Source organism: Rhinolophus sinicus, linkage group LG05 (assembly GCF_036562045.2).
Source record: "Rhinolophus sinicus isolate RSC01 linkage group LG05, ASM3656204v1, whole genome shotgun sequence".
In the NCBI taxonomy this organism is placed as follows: domain Eukaryota; kingdom Metazoa; phylum Chordata; class Mammalia; order Chiroptera; family Rhinolophidae; genus Rhinolophus; species Rhinolophus sinicus.
In genome coordinates this window covers 39,266,910-39,288,186 of record NC_133755.1, presented here as the reverse complement: position 1 = coordinate 39,288,186, position 21,277 = coordinate 39,266,910, and the positions used below count along the sequence as shown (strand labels likewise).

General features: G+C 42.3%; 1 protein-coding gene across 7 annotated transcripts in view; it reads right to left on the bottom strand.

Annotated features, from left to right (window-relative positions):
• The window catches only part of CCDC85A (coiled-coil domain containing 85A), a 174,695-nt gene extending 153,920 nt beyond the window's left edge, over window positions 1–20,775 (bottom strand). For all 7 annotated transcript variants that reach the window (XM_019753165.2, XM_019753167.2, XM_019753168.2 and 4 more), the window contains exons 1-2: window positions 20,509–20,775; window positions 12,079–13,036 (exon numbers count right to left, since the gene is read on the bottom strand). In XM_019753165.2, coding sequence (XP_019608724.1) covers window positions 12,079–13,036; window positions 20,509–20,775 — 1,225 coding nt within the window. The remainder of the gene's footprint in view (window positions 1–12,078; window positions 13,037–20,508) is intronic.
• Between the last annotated feature and the right edge of the window lie 502 nt (window positions 20,776–21,277).

Here is a 21,277-nt window from a genome sequence, read left to right as displayed (position 1 = left end):
CACCTTTCATCCTGTCCTGTAAAAGGAGGAGAGAGAAGCTGGTAGCAGTACATGGGTTGTGATTCCTAGCTTCCATCAGTTCGCCCAGTCTCTGACAAAGTGAAACTGAGTTAACACCAAGGATTCTGTTTATCAACATATAATCCTGTGTGAAACCAGATTTTCTACAATGGCTGGGATCAAAATAAGGCCTCAAAACCTCATTTCGTGAACCCCAGGTAATCATTATTATTTTTTAAAAAAATGTTTAATAGAGATAAATGTTGCCAGTGTTGCTGTTTCTTTGGGGGGAAAGACTAACCTTTAGTAAATATATATATTTTTTCTGTTTTTAAATATTCAAATGATCTTTTATGAATGGTGTTAGTAGATAAAGATTAATTTTTATTAATTTATTAATTTGCTATCCATACCTAACAGATGTAAAAAAGTTGGCAATTCCAGGTTTTTTTCTCAGGGTTTACATATCTGTGAAATCCAAATTCTGGGACTATTGACTTAGAATACCTCTTTTTCCAGCCCGTTACACTGTTTTGCCCACAGAAGTTGGTGGTGTGCTAAAGGTCTCACAACAAGAAAGAGGCAAAGCCAGTTCTATATCCAAATCTCCAGCTGGGCAGAGTGTGCCATGATGACTTTTAAGAAGTTAATGCCAACTTCATTCCAAAGGCAAGCAAAAATAAATGAATGGGACTACATTAAAATAAAAAACTTCTGCAACATAAAGCAATATAAACCACCAACAAAATAAAAAGGCAACCAATCAAATAGGGAAAGATATTTACAAATGATACCTCCAATTAGGGGCTAATATCCCAAATATATAAAGAACCCATACAACTCAACAACAAAAAAAACAAATAATCTGATTAAAAGTGGGTAGAAGACCTAAACAGACATTTTTCCAAGGAAGACATACAAGTGGCCAACAGATATATGAAAAAAGGCTCAATATCACTAGCTATAAAGGAAATGCAAATCAAACCCACAATCACATACCACATCACACCTGTTAGAATGGCTATAATCAATAAAACAAGGCATAAATGTTGGAGAGGATGTGGAGAAAAGGGAACCCTCATACACTGTTGGTGGGAATGTAAATTAGTGCAGCCCCTATGGAAAACAGTACGGAGGTTCCTTGAAAAATTAAGACTAGAATTACCATATGATCCAGCAATCTCTCTTCTGGGTATCTACCCCAAAATTTGAAAACTCTTGCTTGGAAAGCTACATGTACCCCTATGTTCACTGCAGCATTATTTACAACAGCCAAGACATGGAAACAACCCAAGTGTCCTTTGACAGATGACTAGATAAAGAATGTAGTACCTATATACCCTGGAATACTACTCGGCCATAAAAGAATGAAATATTGCCATTTCCAACAATATGGATGGATCTTGAGAGTATTAGGTCAAGTCAGATGAAAAAGGACAAGACTCGTATAATTTCCCTCATATGGGGGATATAAAACAAAAAGCAACAAACAAAACAATTCAGAATTCAGAAACAGACAACAGAATGGTGGTTACCAGAGGGGAAGCAGGTACGGGGAGGATAAAGAGTAAAGGGGGTCAAATACATGGTGATGGAAGGCGACTAGACTTTAGGTGGTGGGCACATGATGGACTATACAGATGTCGTATTATAAAGTTGTACACCCGAAATTTTTATGATGTTATTAACCAGTGCTACCCCCATAAATTTAAAAAATTAAAATAAAATAAAGTTAGTGCATTACACTATTTAACTCCATGAAAAATTTAAATTGTTTTTAAATATTTTAAGATACATATCACTTTTATTCACAATTAAAATGGATTTTGACTGAAGGAGATTTATAAAATTGTTTCACTGCTTTACAACCATAAATAAACATTGGATACCACATGCCAATTTAAGGATAGCTATCTATATATTACTTTAATATATGTGTGAAATTCCAGATACCACAAATAGAAAAATAACTAAATATGCTCTATAATAGATACAATAGTACCAGCCTTGTTCTCTTTTTTTAAATGAATGCCTATTGTATATATACTTGGCAGTACAGACTCTGGCAAGGATAATGTTTCCATCAAAGATAGATTTATGTGGTAGGCCAATAAACCCCGAAGTGGACAATTCTGAAATTGCAACAGGATAAAGCCAAAGAAATTAAGGGTGAAAACCATGTGGCACATAGTTTTAGGGTTAGGAGGACTGAAGTACTGGTTTCCATTTTAAGTGCTATAGGAACACTGTAAAAATAAGCAATTTTCAAGGCTATCCTTCTACAAATTTTGAGAAACTTGATTCCAAACTGTTTCTCATGACAGTCACTATACTGGGGAAGAGATTCATGACAAACCACCTGGATAATATTTATATCTAGACCTTTAATTGATCCTAACTGTGTTCTTTACCCAAGCGCCCTCATATGTAAAATGAGCAGCTAAATTCGGCCAGTTTCCTCCTTGGCTGTAGAGCCAGGACATTTCTGGTTGGCTCCTGTAACAATGAAGAAGCCTGCCCTGCCACTCAACATAAGACAGGTGCCCATTCCTAGCCTGCACTGCCAAACAGACAGATCCTTTGAAATTCTTCATGGCATTGTCTCCCTCACACTGCCTTAGTCTGCTATTTTCATTCTCTCTTTCCCACTCTAAGTTGACTCTTAGCTCACTTCCCTGTTAGTGCTGTCTAATCCATCATCTACAGATATGACTAATGACTCGCCTTTCAGGGTCTTATTATTCTGTTTGGGTGAATGGTGAATTGGCACTTGCTGTCTAGGGAAATAGAAGAGATGCTGAATTAATGAGCATGGTTAATTTGAATTCTCAAGAGTGGTTCAACAGTCCAGCATGCTTTGCAGAGAAATCTGCCAACTCAGATTTTCTGACCTTTTAAATGCCATCAAAAGTGTAATGTTATGTATACTTTACGTCTGTCTATAGTAGCATAAATCAGAATAACTGGCTTAATTAGTTTTGTTTGCAATAAGCTGAGTTATTAAAAAACACAACTCCTTGAGAGCAGTTGGTGCTGCCATCTGGCCCATCCCTTTGCTCCTGGTCTCTTTCCCTTCTGTTTCTAGCAGTCCAGAGCTGACACTTCTCCCAACACACAGCATTCTGGCTATGAATACAAGTGGATGTGTGAGGACGGAACTAAGGTCAGTCCATCTTCACAGAATGTTTATCTGGAAGGAATGTGGTCTTCGAGTAGAAAGAGTGTGTGGGAGGAAAACAGGTAATGAGACTGCTGGCCTCTCAAGCTAATAGCGCAAATATTCCTCCTACTAAGAACACATTTCAGTAGTTGTCCGTCAGCTGTGAACTCTACACCCCATCTGGCCCAATAAGGGATTCCCAGGCAATAGATGCAAGCTCACCTCCTAAATCACCAGGCCAGAGTCTACTGACACTTCTTATCTCATTCTTATCATGGCAGGTCTCTGGTTTTCTGGACTTTCCAACAGGAAAAGGGGGAAGAATGGTTCTCTAATCAATTTAGCCTTTATTATTAACATTACCCCTACTTCAAGTGACCTCAAGGTCTAGAAAATTAAATGTCTTCCTTATAAAACTGATTCCATCCCCTGATAGTCATCTTGATTCTAGTCCTCTACTAACTTGGCAACTGGTCTTGGGAAGTTCACTGAAAATAAGACCATGTTCTCATTCAGAAAATGGGAACCTGGAACTGGATAAAATGTACAGTACTTTACAGATTTAAGTCACCCTGATTCCATGACTTCTTAAACTAAATACAACTATAATGTCCTAATTTCTTTCTATGCTTTAGCATTAAAATCCATTTTCAATTAACTGAACTAATACACTCCTATACACATGCATGTATATGTGTTTATATAAGTAAATATTCACTGCTAATTGTTTATTTTTTTCCTACTGGTAAGAAAACACAAACCTTGCCCCAACTGCAATTGATGCTTCTCATCATTTTTGAACCAACTAGCAATTACGGACACTCAGAAAGCTACACACAGCTCAGATCAGGAATTTCCCCTGAAATCCAAATGACCCTACAATAGAAGATAAGAAGACCTTTTAGTTTCCTTTATAATCAAGGCTAGAAGACAAAATCCTGAGTTTATAGCAACGATAAATACACCTGAGTAGAAAAGCCAGCTCACTCAGGAAGCATTAGAGAGCACCTTTGATTTCTTGGTTATCAAAAGTTAACCAAAACATTCACCCTTCAACCATAGCAGCAGGCATACATGGTGCTACAAATATTGTTTGCAAGATTTTAAAATGTAAGGATTCACATTTCTTTACGTAGCTGAAAATGAAAGTAAAAAGGTATTTAAAAAGTCATTCAATATCTTCAAATTCAATTAATTTTAAATATACATACAATTAATTAAATATACATACAATAACACTAAATACTGTGTGTGGAGAGAGAACATGAACAATTGAAATATCATCTTTGAGCAATTACCAAACCCAGTGTCATGCGGGAGACCCTGCTCGCTCCGCCATTTGTCATGCGGGGCGGCCTGTGGGGTCTCTGCTCCCGCTCCCCACATAAGAACGCAGGATATGGTGAGGCCAAAAAGGAACACCCACGGAGCCATAGATGGGGGAGTCATACCACTATATTCTCTCTGGCGGCACTATACTCTCACTGGAGGCTGGATCCACACTATCTGCAAACCACCATCCACGCTTGCCAGCCCAGCCGCCATCTTCTTGCTAGCCCCCATTCTTCCTTCCTCTCTCTCTGCTAGCATAGCCACAGCAGTTATATTAGTGGCCAATGGCTCACTGGTTACAGCTGACAGCCAACTAGCCACAGCTGATGGCCATCCCATCACAGTTGATGGCCATTTACTACCTGAGCCAGGCACCTGTCTATGTGAGGCCGAGAGCCTGGAAACTGCTTTCCGGGACTCTGCCCCCACACCCAGCCTTTATCCCTAACATATTCTGGCTCATAGAAAAGCCTACAGAAGGCTTAAATAACTGAAGACATGAAGAAGAAAAAAAAAACCTAATAAATATTTTTCTCTCTGGTAATTGAATGTATGCCTAGTTTCAACCCAGAGCCAAGACTACGTTCCCAGACTTGCTATACCCTTCCATAAAAATTCAAGTACAGAAGCTCTATAACGCATAACTCTTCGTTATGTGAAAATTGTAAATGATTTAACCATGTGTGAATAACTCAGGTATCACCTTTTATCCCAGGGAGGACAAACCGGTATTGCCTTTTTAAGGACGATAATGCAACCTGCTGTTCCTCTGCCATTTCCCTTTTCAAACACCTCTTCTGCCTCTCTGTGGCTTAAGGATCCTCTGACTCCAAAAGAGCAGCCACTCTTTCTATTGAAAACTCCTGAATAGCACTCTGAAAAGGAGGCAATTTATGTCAGGAGGAGCAGTAACTTGAACCTCACCCTTTGCAGATTAGAGACTCTTATAAATTAGAGCTGAGATTTCGTATCTGTATTCTCAGGTGTCCCATGGTCTACTCGATATTGAATCCCAAATTTCCCAGAATTCTTGAAAATTGGCCCATTTCAGAACTTGAAACTATTCTTAATATTTCCCAGAATCAAATTCAAACTAATTTTCTCAAATGTACACAAATGCTTGCCCTAGATATTATGTATTAAAGTATTATTAAAGGCAAATTGGTTATGCCAAAGGACCCAAGAAGCAAATAGTTCTGCATTCTTATAGAAATACTTAAGTTCTCTTAAGCATACTCAAGACCCAAAAAATAAGCAAAGATGAACCTTAGAAAGCAAGAATACTTAGACTCAAGACACATGGACCATGCACTAAAGGTCATGCACTTTATTCATAGAAGGACATTTCAAGGCCATATACTCTTTATTTTAAACAGCTCTGTTCAGTGTAGTTATTCACTTTCCAGACCAACCATTAGCAACAGCAGAATGGAATTTAGAAACAGTGAGAAGGTGAGTTAAAGTCAGGCCAGCTGAAGGCAGCAAGGAATACTCCTAACAGCACACTGGTACTTGAAGTAACTGAAAATCTATTTTCTAAAAGTAGATATTAAAAAAAAAAGAGTAGCCACCTGGGGCCATTTAATGTAAGGACTCACAGTTCCATCTAGCATAAGAGTCCCTGGGGTCTCTAAACATTAGAAGTGGCTAAAATTTGAGAAGTTTTAGAGCTTAAGGTCATAAATTTCAATCTGATAAAATTACTTCATCAAGCATACATTGGCCCAATGGTGGTGCTACACAAGTAAAACCTTATCCTTTAAAACATGTATTAGGTTGGTGCAAAAGTAATTGCGGTTTTTGAATTTATTTTTAACCTTTTAAACCACGATAACTGTGCACCAGCCTAATATATATATGCATATATATCACTGTATTTGTACTCACTTGACATTTTTGACAATTGCAAAATTATCTAATGAAATGGAATACTTGCCATAACTTTTCACTTCCCCATGTTTCGTTATAAATTATTTCAGTTAAAAAGATAAATGTATCACTAATTCAATAATCATATTTTTTCTATTATATCTTTTGGAAAGTTGCAATGAATCCAAAAATACAAACATTTATTTCAATTGGGTCAAAATAACACAACTATAGGATTTTGGGTTGACTTCATAGCAGCAACTGGCTTATGTGACTGGATATATCTGAACATTTGTTTGACTTAACAGAACCAGTCAACTTAATGCTTGGCATTGTTCAGATGTAATACTAAAGTTATTAAAACATATATGTACAGACACATATATATAACATATAGGTTATAGATATAGAAAATCTCATTTGGAGAAAGGTGAAAAGAATCCCCTAAATTAAAGAATGCTTACAGCTTTGTACTATTATTGCCAGTGGAGTTGAAAAACTTACATTCTATTAGAAAACACCTTTTATGCCATCCAGGCTTTCCAATAACAGTTTGCCTTACAGATATAGTTTAAGAAATTACAAAATATTCTCAATATTAATTTGTATGTCATTAAATAAGAGTACTCTAATGTATTATGATAAACGCAATTTGCACACACAAGTATTGTATAAGTTTTTCAAAACTTCTTAAATTGACGTCCTATCAAAATGGATATAAGGCTACCAAATCACCACAATAAAGTTAAGACCAAAAACTATTATCTAGTTCTTTAACCATCTCTGGGTCAATTCACACAATAGAAAATATCCTCATAGGTCCTCAATCAAAATCAGTTCTAGTAAACTGTAACTGTTGAAAATTTTCTCCCAAGAGACATTCAATTTCTATTGTCCAAATTCATTCATAAGTGATGTTCTGACTTTTTCTAAGCAAAATACAAGATTTATGAGAGTAATTATTCATGCCATAGTGCACCATTACTTAATTTACAGACAACCTTGCTTCAGAGAAGTCTTGCTGGGCTCTTCCACACACAGCTTCTTACCCCTCCTTAAACAAGGCCATTTTGTATTATCAGCATTTTTTGTTCACTCATTAATAACTTCAACAGAGAATAAGGAGCAGTCTTAAAACCCAGGGTAAAACCTATAAACTGAGAGATTGGACATGCAGTATTCTCTTGTGGGAAATATGCATTAGCAATGCAGGCATTGCATGATATACATGCACCATTGGCATCTACTGTAAATGGGCTTGAAACCCATGTTCTTCTTTTGCCATCTGGATGTGAAGGCTTTAAAAAGTAGTCTTGAACTACTCATATGCCAGAGTTTCCCCAAATTAATCTAACAATCCCACCTGCCAAAAACTCAAATTTTCAATGCATACCTCTACAAAGTGCATTATCAGATAGCTTTAATCTGGGGTTGAGAGGGTAACATGTTACAGTACCTTCTGGGGTCAGTCCTTCTAAGTCTTAGAGTTCAGCAAAGAAAAAAGTTGACTTCCTTGTTCCCAGGAAGCTTGGGTGTTTGAGAGCTTCCCGCATACAAACCCATCTTATATAACCACCACTCACCTAGGGTGGTGGGTTTCACGGGGTCTGCTCATTAGAATCACCTGAGGAGCTCTTTTTGCAACATGCCTGGGCCCAGTGCCAGACTAATTCAATTTGCCCCTGAGTGCGGGGCTGAGGCACTGGTATTTTTTCCAAGCTACCACAGTGATTTTAATCTGCAGCCAGATAGAAAAGCACTGCTGTAAAGCAGTGGTTTTGAATTGGGGCAATTTTGCCTACTCCCTATGCCCTGGGAACATTTGGTAAGATCTGGAGAAATTTTTAATTAGTCACAACTGGGGGTGGCTTGTAGCTAGAGCCAAGGGTGCTGCTTAATCTCCTAAAACACACAGACAACCCCCTCACAACAAAGAATTATGTGGTTCCAAGTGTGAATAGTGCTGCTGCTGAGAAATCCTGCTCTAGAGAAAGAGCTGGTGGAGAAACAGCCTGCTCTTTCTATCTCTAGGGATACTCTCACAAAAGAAGAAAAGAAGCAGAAAGAAGCTTTCAGGAGGAAGACTTACAACCCTGACACTCCATCTGGCAAGGCCAAATGTAGTTCTAAATGGACTTTGTCTAACACAAGTGAATAATTTCCTCATGTATACTGAGATGATGTTGAACGAGGGCCTGTAGCTATTTGTTCACTGGAACATGCTCAAAAATGTCAAATTAAAGATAATTAAGCAATGTTTTTAGGAGAAAAAAGATAATAAAATAAAGAGTAATGTTTCTTCTATTTATTCCTGCTCAGTTGCTGATAACCAGAAATATGTGCCTCTAGAATTAAAGTAAAACTATTTTTATTATTTTTCCTCTGGATTCTTAATGGTCCATGGGTGGACTATTTGTAAGGACCTGATGATCAGACTCATCTTTGTCTGGAAGGTTAACAATACAGTAGAGTCATTATTGCTGGAAGAACCTGAATCATCCACGGCATCCATGACCTTGGCTAAAAAGTTATCTGTTAAAAAGTAAAGACTGCCAGCTGATATCTGGAAGCAAAACCCTTTGGTCTCATTGTGGAAGGGAACACTTTCATCTAAAAAATTTCAATCCAACCTCAGATTTCAATGGAATCAGGTAAATGAATCCCCCATTCTCAAAAAGGTTATCATTTTTTGTACATTTATAGCTAGAAGTGGTGATTCAATTACTTAATTTACAAATCTGGAATACAGCAAGAACTTGAATGAATAGACAAATGCCTTAATGTCTAGATGTGATAAGGGTGAATCTACTTCCTCTTTGCAACTGGAACTTTCTACAAATTGAAAAGAAATACTTGAATAATAACTTCTAACCTAAGTAAATGAATTCATGAGCATTTTGTTCAATTTAGAGATTTTTTTTTTCTGTTTGTTTTGTCAATGCTTTTATTGTTTTCTTAATCAGCTACTAATTTAAAAATGGCTAGATACAGCCTTGGATATTTTTAAGAGAAGAAAAATACCTAAAATTCATCTTTGCATCCAGTTGGAAATTAAGCCAACTGTTTTAACCAAAGGATATTCTTGGAGGTCAAGTTCATCAACTACTTCCTCCACTGAGTTTGTAGCTGAAGGCACAAGATTTAAAGATGCCCAAGGCACAGTCAACTAAAATAGCAATCGTTCTCACTGATGTTTCCTCAGTGAGTATATGTGTGTCTTTCTGGAGGGAATGTATATCCTTACAAGCAGGACAATATCCCACCATCTCTATTTCATTGTACCATAATGCTGACACATTTCCCACTTGCTTTCACCTGCTTTTTGCTCACACATGCAAGTACTCATCCAAAACACTCATATCTCACAGCAACTCCAAACAGAAGGACTCTGTAAATGACTCAGCAAATCTGCAATTTGAGATTAACCTTGCTATTGATTCCTATTTGTTTACAAGTCAATGATTCAACCAAAGTGTGCGGGGATTTATAAATATAAAAGATCATGTCTTACAATTCATATCAAAAATTAATTTGTAATGGCAGCATAAACTACAAGCTACCAATGCCCAACTTTATAGACTGATGATCCATAAATATTTCATTGTACCACTTCATTTTCCAATTAATTACTGAAATAAAAACGTAATGCAAATGTACTTACAAATATACTTTGGTGAGGATATCAACTGTCAACAGATTTGTCACTCAAGATTGAGAAAAGTAAACACAAGCATTAGAGTGTCATTCTAATAATGCACCTTGCAACATCAAACTTTTTAACTTAAAACTGTTAAATTTTAAAAAACATTTGCCTGACCCACTAAATTTATCTGAATCCAGACAATAAGCCATGATATAATGTCATCTTATCTAGCGACATACCTTACTTTATGCCAGGTATTCTTTAAAAGTCGCACCTAAAATCTTCTAAGTTAAATTACATGTTGATTAAACTAAATGAATTCCTTATTTTAAAAAGCCCTCTTGTAAAGAATTGTTTATAGTGAGTGAACCTCCTGCTCCTAAGTCATTTTTTTTTTTTTTTGGTTCAAGATACAAAGTTTCCTTAAAATAGTGCACACATTTACTTCTCATGCTCATTAAAAAATAATCAAAAAATGGAGAAGTCATTAACTTTACCTTCCTGTTAACCCCCTACCCCCTGAAGACAAGCTTCATGGCAATGACCCATCTCATGATAGCAAAACAACCAAAATATCTTTTTAAGTGACGTTCGTCTCCTGTGAGAGCTGTGCAGCCAAGGCTGCCCACAGCAATTGGGGCAGCATCTCTGCCTCACCTGGAAAGAGTGAATGAAGCAACAATGAACTTGATAACAGCCTCAGCCAGCCAGCCAGGAGGCTTCAACACAACAGGTGAATTGGCTTCTCCCAGCCTTCACTTTCCAGCACACACAAGCAAGAAAGCAGCATCCTATCTCTCCCACCCTTTCTTTCTAGTTCCACTGGCGCATAAAAGATCATTGGATGCATTAGAAGCCAAGATTCAGGAGTCAATTTTCAGCACTACAAGAAAAGGATTAGGATGAAATGGAATCCAACAGGTAAATCCCCAAGGACAATATTGAAAATTTACCCCATTGTGTCACTGCTAAAATTGGAAGCCGCCACTGCTCAGAGTTGACTGCACATCGACTCTGGAGCAGCTTTCATATAAAGCGAAAAACCTCAGATATTTTAAATGAAAAAAACCCCACAGTGTATAAAACCAATCGTTTTAGTTCCAACTCAACTGTAAGTAACATGAAAGGACTGTGAGGGGTTTTTTTGTTTGTTTTTAAAGTATTTTTTTTCCTCTCTATTCAAGTGGTTTCAAAACCAAGATGCAGAAAACTAAGCCTCTTCCAAAAGGTTGAAAAACTCAGGTTTAGAGCCACATCAGCAAATGCAGCGGATGTTATGCTTTGGAAACCAAAGGAGTGTCCAAACACATCTGTATATTTTAAAGAAGAACATTTAAACATCCAGAAAAGATGTCTCTTGTAATGTAAAAGAGCATGCATTTCAGGATACGTTTCAGGGAGTTTAGAGAATTGGGTGGGTTCGGAGTGAGTAGGGAAGAGAATCATTTGATGCATTCTAGGTGCAAAATAAAGTCACAAATTCACACTAAGGCCCTCAACACCATGACAAAAATCTTCAAGGTCGAGGAAGGCATATTTATAGGCATTCAGACAACAATCAGCAAGCCTGTTTAGGGACAGCAAATTTCCATTTTAATGATGTTATTGTTTTTCATAATAAACATTCATTTCTTCCTACACATAAACTGTTAAATTGATTCAAAAATCTTTTAGTCATCTGTTCCACAAGGGAGCCCCAGTAGGAAACTGCACACAACTTGGAAAATGCTCAAGTTCAAGATGGAAGAACCTTCGAAAGGTTCTGTTTTTATCTACAATACCCACAAATCTCACCCTGACTCCTCAAGGTCCCACGGAATTATTGACCCTCTCCCTCCAATAACCCTTCATTCCTAATCTTCTCCAAGTTTACTTGACTGATAACTATAAACTAAAACAAATCAAAGGGAAGAAACACACATTTGAGGGAAAACGTTTGCACCTCCCTCAACCCACGCCCTAGCGAGAGCCTGCTCCTTCTAATATGTCTGGAAAGCCCTTCAGCATTCAGAACAATGCAGCCAAATTCAGAGCTGCCCCAGCCCAAGCACTTCCCCAGCACGTACTGACCCACCGTTCATGCCACTGTAGACGTTCCGGTGATGGGGTGACACTTCCTCTTGCGCCTGCCTTCGGAGGGTACCCTCTCTGCTGCCTCCGCCGCTGCCTCCGCCTCCTCCGCCCACATGTTTGTGATCAGGGCTCCCCCCATAATGCTGTTTGAGGTGCTCGGGGCTAGTGCCCCTGGCTCTAGGTAGATGCTCCAGGCTCCCACCGAGGGCATGTTTCTGAAGATGCTCAGGGCTCCCTCCGCTGTGCCTGGCGTGTTCGGGGCTGCCCCCGGGCCTGTGCTTCTGAAAGTGTTCCGGACTCCCGCTCAGCACATGCTTGGGCAGCGTTTCGGGGCTGCTCCCTGGGTGCGGGTGCCTTTGCTGTTCGGGGCTCCCCTTGCACAAGGGTTTGTGGTGCTCAGGGCTGGGTCCTTTGAGTGCTTTGGGGTGATCTGAAGTGCTGGAGGCCCTGGGTTTCTGCAGATGGTCGGGGCTGGTGCTCCTGTGCTTGGCGTGCTCTGGGCTGCCCTCGGCGCGGGGCTTCTGCAGGTGCTCGGGGCTGCCACTGCTCGCATGGTGCTTGTGGTGGTCCGGGCTGTCGGTGCTGCCGGTGCTGGAGGTGCTGCTGCCGTCGCCCACATCCCGCACGTAGGGCGCTGTGGAGGCGGCGAGCTGGCACAGGCTGGCCTGGCTGTCGATGGAGCAACGGCTGCCCACGCAGCCCGCGCCCTTCTCCTCATCCAGCAGCACGCAGAGCTCCTTGAGCTCCATGTTCTCCTTCACCACCTCCTCCTGCTTCACCTCCAGCTCCTTCAGCTTCTGCAGGTATAAGGCCACTTCCTTGTGCATCACTCCAGCCGTGAAGCGGCCCAGTCTCTGCCACTCCCGGGACACCCTCTTGCCTTTCTGCCGGTCGTCATCCAGGAAACAGCAGAGGTCCCTCAGTTCCTGGTTGTCCTCCTGGAGCTTCTGGTTGATATCCTGAAAAAAAAGATACAACCATTCAAGAAAGGTACCCATATGAAGATTTGTCAGGCCTAAACTTTCCCACCCTGGAACGAGGGAGCCTAGAGTAAGTGAATTCTCTGTAATGTTAGGAGAGGAGGTGAGAGGGTGAGAGGAAGCTTCAGGTTTGTAGCTATCCATAAAAATAAAAATAATAGGTATTGGTTATGCTCCCTGCCTAATTACTAATGCTGTACATGTACTATCGCATCTATTTTTCACCAAAACACTTAAGGGGTAATGATTATTATCGTTGTTTTACAGAAAAGTGGACCTCAGCAAAGCTTCTCTTGTGCAAGGTCATCCTGTCAGTATTTAAGGAGCAGCCTGTTAATTAACAAGAAATCAGTAAAAAAAAAAAAAAAAAGTCTCACCCCTGTCTCACCATCAAGGGAGAAAGATGGCTCCTTGAGACTTGTGAAATGCTGAAAAGCTCTGAAGCACCAGGCCTTTGATCAGCACAAACAACAAGCACCGCTTAGGTTTTCGGACCATGACTGGGATATGTAGCCCCAACCCCCCATAAGGGAACAGCACAATTGCCCTCCAGTGGCATTTCAGCCCTGCACAGCTAACCCCCACTTGCTATACCCCCTGCACATTTCCCAGGCATCACACAAGCAACACAAGCAATGCTGAGCTCTTGAGTGATAGTCAGACTCCTCTCCCCAAATTGCACCTCTCAGCAAATGCCACCTCCACCCATCCTGTTGCTCTGCATAAGAACCTGTAGTTATGCCTGATGTCTCCTTCTCCCTTGCCTTCCGCTTCTGAGCCAAACAAGTGTTCTGAACTCTACTTCCAACATTTATCTCATCTCATCAATCCCAGGCTTAAAACCCTTAATAGCTTCTCACTGCCCTTAGGATAAAGTGCAAAATCCTTCAAGCCTTGCAAGGCCCTAGTCCTATGACCCAGCCTACTTCTCCAGCATGAATGGTGTAATTGGTTCATTCACAAACATTTAGTAAGCCTCTGTTATACGCTAGGTACCAGTTCAGATGCTGTGATGCATCAGTGGACACAGGAAAGACCTTGACATCATATGACTTTCATTCCGGTAGGAAAGACTGGCAAAAAGCAGGAATAGAACATGAGGCCATGTAGTGAATGGTGCTGGGAAGAAAACTAAAGCAGATTAAAGTATACTATTTTTTAAGGGAAGGCACTTCTGCTGAGAAGGAAAACATGTGAGCAAAGACCTGGGTGAAATTAAGGAGCAAACATTTGAGAGAAGATGATCCCAGGCAGAGAGAAAGGCAAGTATAAAAGCCCCAAGACAAATGTGGCTCAAGTTGCAGTGAAGCCAGCATGCTAAAAGCGAGGTGAGCAAGAAGGGCAGAGCTGGGAAGGGAGGTCTGAGAGGTGTCAGAGACCAGGTAATACAGGGCCTTGTCAGCCACGGGAAGTACTTTGGACTGTCGGCAGACCAAGGATAGAGTGGCATGATATGATTCATTTTGTAAGGAATCACCATAGTTTTGTGTGAAAAACACACTAGCTTGGGGTGGAGGGGAGAGAGTGGGAGGGTGAACAAAAGACAGGGAGACAGGATAAGGTAGAAGCCCAGAGACCGGCTAGGAGATTACTAGGCTAGTCCAGATAGAGGGAGATGATGGTGGCGTGGACACATGGTAGCAGTGGAGAAGATGAGAACATTCCCTTCCCATCATGCACTGAGCCCCACCAACATTGGCTTTGTTTCAGGGCCTCAAGGGATAAGCCCTTCCCCCTTTTTCACTTGCATTGCCTTACCCCAGCCTTCTACACAAACTCAATTCATGTTACTTTCCCACAGAGACCATTCCTGACCACTATCCTTAATCAAAAGGAAATTCCCTTCTATGCTCTACCCATATCCCTTAGACTTCCCCTCCATTGTACATATTACAATTTGTAACCACATATGGTTGGATGGCATATGGTTGAATGTGGCTATTACTCATGTCTCCATCTTCACCACACTAGAGTCATGACAATGGAGACCCCACCCCCAACCACATACTCTGTTCACCTCTGTTTATCCAGAACACTGCACCCCTACGATAGATATTAGGTTGATGCAAAAGTAATTGTGGTTTAAAAGGCTAAAAATAATTGCAAAAAGCACAATTACTTTTGCACCAACCTAATACTTGCAACCAAGAAATGTTTTAATTAATTATGAAGTCCCCATTGATTCTCCATTCACACATGTAGTAAAAGAGATAACAGTTTCTTAAGCACCATGGTTTGGTGGGAGTAAAACACGGGCAGCTACCTAAGATTTCCCCTGCTGTACAAAGCCTGAAAACCTCTGGTCTTGTTGACTCCATCATCCAATCCAGAACCAGAGGTACTCAGAGAGGGGACTTAATTCTCTTAAACTCAGATTAATTCCCACACTTTGCCCACTATTGCCTAGAAAATAAACTGGAAAACATCTGCCAACCAAGTCCTGCACCTCCTGACAGGCACGAGGCCGAAGGTGGGAGTGATGTTCAAGGCCTGAGAAAGAAGAGGCTCTGTGCAGCTTAGCGTTCAACTCCAATGAGAACACTTGACTTTACCAGCAACTCTGTTTCCTTGCTCTAATGCCTATCTATGCCTTTTACTTCTCATTGCCACTGTCTGACCTGAGGCCTGGCATTTCCAAAAGCCTCTCTCACCTGGCCTCCCTGCCTTGGTCTGCCCCATTCCCTCACCCACTCCAAGCCAGGCTCTCATTGGCCAGCTGATCTCCAAAAATACTCTCTGCATATGCATCTCTCCTGCATATCAACCTCCATCACCTCCCCTTTGCCAGGGAAAATGAATAAATAAAGGCATTCTCCTGCCTTTCCAATTTTAGCCCCTCTATGTCAGCTAATTAGGAACCCTGATTTTTGTCTAGCTTTCCAACTAGAAAATACTATCTTCTCCAGCGTATGAACATATAAAAGGAGAGATTCCTCTGAGAAGACTACCCCCAACCCCAGAATGGCACCTGGGATGCAGCAGTGCCAGGCATAAATGAAATGAATGAATGAATGAATGAATGAATGAACTTTCCCATTCACTGCTTAATGCCTGTTAGACACACTAGCTAGAGCACACATCGGGCATCATTTTTATTTCTTTTCTAATGTAGATGTCTTAGCTTCTGGAGAGCAGAGTCCATTCCAATATCTCTCGATGCACAGTTAACTCACCTGGCATGGTTCCTTGCATACACTGAATACTTAATATATGTTTATGGACTGACCAACCCTTTCAATCCATAAGCCTGTGGTCAAAACAGGATACAGCTCTAGCTACTGAGAAAGGACTTCTTGTTTTCAGCAAGCCCCTGCTATGTTGGAGTCCACAGTAATAAGAGAATAAATGATCCCTTGACATGGATGCTTTAGGGGAAATGAGAAGCTGTGGATATTTTGAGAAAATAATATTCAAACAAAATTAATCTTTCTAAGCTTCAGAAATTGCTCCACATTTAGCTTCATCCTGGCATTTCATAAAAGTTCAAGTCATGTTCTTCATCTAACTAAATTTCCATCTGAAAATACTTCCTTTTGACTATCCTATAACTACTCCTGATTTCTCCCGAACTGGGAAGTAAACAGGACTTGTGCTGCTGTGGGCTTCAAGTAGTTAATGCACTTTCAAATGGAGTGAAACATATGCTACTCAAAATTCCAGTCGGGGCAAAAAGGAGTGGGTATTGGCCCATTCATTTTTCTTTATCACAGCTCCATCTTCCTATATTCAGTTGTCTTGGGAATATTATTAGCTCTCCAACTTTTTGAGCTATTTCCTTTGCCTTCTGAGGAACAGCTAAGCAACCAGCTTAATAATAACCTTGTGAGCCTGCTTCTTCGAATCTGCCACATTAAGACTCGGGCTTTCTTTTTCAAAACACCAAGGGTCCTTTTTAACATTGCCACAGGCCACCAGATGTTATCCATCTTTCTAAAGTGGACTTTTAAAAGATTAAACCCACTTCATAGCATATCATCCAAAATGTCATTCATAGGACTCTCAAGTATTGTATCTGTGGTTAAAGAAGAATGTTTTAATTTGTTATTTTTCATCATTGCAGGGCAGGGAATTGCTGTGTTGGGGAGCAAGGAGGAAAATTAATGTGCTGCAGATAAAAAACCTACAGAGATCCAGTTCCCCGAACCACTGCCTGCTCCCTGAAATTCCAGGCGAGAGCAGCCTAAGTATTGATATATGCTCAGCAGTGCACAAATATGGTTCTCAGGAATCCAGTTCTTTATAACATCAGAACTCTAATCTCCTTTCTCCACCCCTTTCAGGGCCACACATTTGAACCAGAGAATGTCAACTAGCCAAAAGAAAGTCAGCCTATTTTGAGCATTTTATATCTGTATGACCTTGAGAAAACTATTTAACCTCACTGGAGTTTCTTTATCTATGTATCATTTAATCCTCATCAAACCCAATGTGGAATTAATATCCCCAGTTAGCAGATGAGGAAACTGAGGCTTAAAGACGTTAACAGTTTGCCCAAGCTACCAAAATTGTCAGACTCCAAATCCTTTGTCTTTCCACTGTCCCACACTGCACTGCCTTTTAAATGTTTAAATACAAACAAGTTTGCCAGTGGTTGGACAGAATCACAGGTCCCTCAAAGGAAAAGAACTGATGCTCTCATTTCCTACGTCTACAGCTGCAGTACCAACTAGTAGCCTTGAAAATATTTAGATGTAATTTCAAAGGCAGTTCATACAAAGGGGCATAAAAAAGAAAAAGTGTTATAGCCTTAATACCCTAAATTTACAGTCCTCAACTGAGAATCCCAAACCCTCAGACACACACACAGAGAGACAGAGAGAGAGAGAGAGAGAGAGAGAGAGAGAGAGAGAGAGAGAGAGAGAGAGAGAGAGAGAGAGAGAGAGAGAGAGAGAGAAAGAAGAGAGAAAGAAAGAAAAACAATCCCTTCCTTCCAGAATTATTCAGTCAACCATATTTACAGATCACTATGGTGTCCAGGGAAGCTCTGAGTTGAAATGATGAAGAGAAGGGAGAAGCCTGGCCTCTCAGCGGGGCTTTACCACAGCCCTCTGAGAGGTGGGTTAGAGGTCTTGGACATACCACCTGGCAGCTGCTCCGGACAATGGGAAGTAGTCGTAGAGGCTATGTCAGAAAGTAACCCTCCCCCATCATTTCTGAACTTCATAAGTAGGTGGACTGGAAAATCTTTTAATGTCGGTCACAAACCTAGACAACCGGGAGACACCCGTACTTGGGGTGTAACCACCCTTAACTGATGTAATAGGTATTTTTCTAAATAAGGCTAGCGGAATGAAGACCAGGCCCCTCACCACTCACACATACCGTGTTTCCCTGAAAATAAGACCTAGCCAGACAATCAGCTCTAATGCATCTTTTGGAGCAAAACTTAATATAAGACCTGGTCTTATATAATATAGTATAATATAATATAATATTATAATATAATATAATATTGGGTCTTATATAATGTAATATAAGACCCGGTCTTATATTAATTTTTGCTCCAAAAGATGCATTAGAGCTGATTGTCCGGCTAGGTCTTATTTTCGGGGAAACATAGTAGACCCATGCGCACAGTCAATCCACACAAACTGAAAGAATTTTCAAGTATTTCTTAGCTATTATGTCAATGCTCCATACTATTAATTGATTAATTTAAAACTCTTCCAAGTCACATTATAGTTCAAACCATGGGAGATTAAATTGGAGGGTTATAAACTATACTTTTTTCCAACTTTGCCTGAGAAACCCAGATCCTGGAGACACACAGCTATACAATTACATGTCCTCTCCTGGTGGGAATAACTACAACTTTTTGTAGTCAAGTCCAGTGTTAAACCTTCCCATACTTTATCATAGCTTATTATCACAACCCCCTAGGAGATGGTTATTATCATTTGCATTTTATTGATGAATAAAATGAGGCTCTGAGAAATTAAATACCTAAGCTCACCCTCCTGGTAAATGAGGATTCTAGATACAAACCCACTTTTGTGATGATCTTACCGCTACACCAGCCTGTCTCTAATCCCCCAAGAATCTGGTACTTAATAAATACTCCATTAGTAATGAATTAAACCAAGGGAAAGAGTAAGCCTTGGGGTTTTTCTAACTGTGGGACCTTCCTAATTGCACCCACTCTAGGGACCATATGACAGTCAGTTGGGATCTGGGGGAGTGGGGGACCTCCACCTGGAGTGGGCACAGCACCCAGGTGAGCATTTAGCGTTCTGCCCCTCCCCCTTCTCTTTGCCCCAGAGTCCCAGAGCTGGAGCACTGAGGCAATTAAGAGAGTGTCTACTGCCTGAGAAGTGGGTGGGAGTGGAAAGGGGATAAGAACAGCATGTGCCTGCGGGAATTTGCTCCCTAAGGTCCCTGCAGTGATTTCGTTTGTGTCTGGCTTCCTATAAACAAAAGCAGAACAATGAGAGGAAGGAATACCAGGAGGCACCAGCACAGGCGGTGAAGAGAGGAACTTTGTGGTGCAGGCCGGCAGGGCGGTTCCCCGCCACCGGTCTGCCGCAGCCAGCCGGGCAGCCACACTGCTGGCACACTCAGAGCTCTCCAAGGAGAAAAGAAAGTTGGTGGGGGGATTCGGGTTTTTTGTTGTTTTTCTTTTCGTTTTCCTAATAGCAAAGAGGGAGGGCTGGCTGAAAAAGCAAGCATCGCAGACTGACACTTGGGGTACCCTTAAAAAACCCTGCGCCTCCCAAACCCTTTGCTCCCCCTCCCCCATGCTAGATGGAATTAAAATCAATCTGGGGAGGAAACTGGGAGCAGAGGGAACAAGCAACCCCAGATGACGCCATCCGAATTTCGGGAGAAAAAAAGCACAGGAGCAGGTAGAAAACGTGAAGGCAGAGCTTAGGCTCTTCTGCACCGGGTGATACACTTCAGCTCCGAGGATGGCGCCTGCAGCTTCTTCCTGGGCGTCCCTTTGCCCAGCATTAGCACCCTGTCCTCACCCTCTGCCCTCCAGAAAAGACGTGGCACCAGAGCAGCCCTATGGTATTCCGGAACCCCAAGGGTGAAGATATCCTGGCCTCGCTCGCTCCCTCGCTTTCCTTTTCCCCTTCCAGGCTGTCACCCGGCTCCCCAAAGCACTGATTTTCCAGACTCCCTAGGAAATTAAAGGTTCCGCATACCCATCACCTCCCCCCAGCCTTTCAGCATCCTAGGCGCCCGCTCCTTCGGCCACAGAGGATCCCAAGAGGGAACTGGACGCTGGCGCGCACCATATGGGGAAGAGGAGGGAACCAAACGCATCCAAAGTTTAGAAAAGTTTCCAAAGAGCTGGGGATGGGGAGCAAGGGGTGCTGACCAGGACAATGGGGAGATTCACCTGTTGAAGGAGAGAGGGAGGGAGGGAAAGTTAGCCTGGCCCCACCTCCCCGGAGCGCCCCGCTCCCTGCCCCGCAGAGCCCAGCCTCCCTGCTCCAGCCGGCGCTCACCTTGAGTCCGCGGATCTCGCCGAGGTGCAGCTGCAGGCGGCGGTTCACCTCGCGGATGAGGTTGCTGTGGTCCAGCATCGCGCTCACCTTCTCGGCCTCGGCGCGCCGTAGGCTGCGGATCAGCTCCTCCTTGCTCCACTGCAGCAGCTCCTCGTCCGACACTTTGGACAGGTCCTCCACGGCGGCGGCGGCCGCGGATGGGCCAGCAGAGGCTGGGGGACAACTTTCCGCCGCCGCCGCCGCTGTGCTTCCGGCGGCCTTCGACATGATATCCGCGCGGTGGCAGGTGCGAGTGGGTGGAAGAGGGAAAGCGACACCCAAAGGCACGGGAGCAGCGGGGCCGCCTCCGCCCACACCCCTGTGCGCTCCGGCGAGTCAACGGCACCGGCCAGGGGCCGCTGGGTTGGGGCGACAAGGGTCGCGCTGGGCAGCCATCCTACCTCGCCATCCCTGCGCGCGCGCCCGCGCACCCCCAGGGCCGGGCACCCACCGGCGCACTACTGCCGAGGCGCGTCCCAACTCTGCACAAGTCCATGGTGAGGGTGCAGTGGAGCTGGCGCCGCCCCAGGAGAACCTAGGGAACCCGTGGAGGCGCCGAGGGGGGCGCCGAGGTGCCGCACCCTGGTTCCCCGGCCCTCTCCTACGCCCTAATTAGAAACTGCCGCCCTCACTCTGTCTCGCGCGCACACACACGCACACTTTCCTCCTTGCCCAGCAGCCTCCCGAGGCTTCTCTCCTCTCCTAGCCATGCAAGGGCACGTCGGACTCC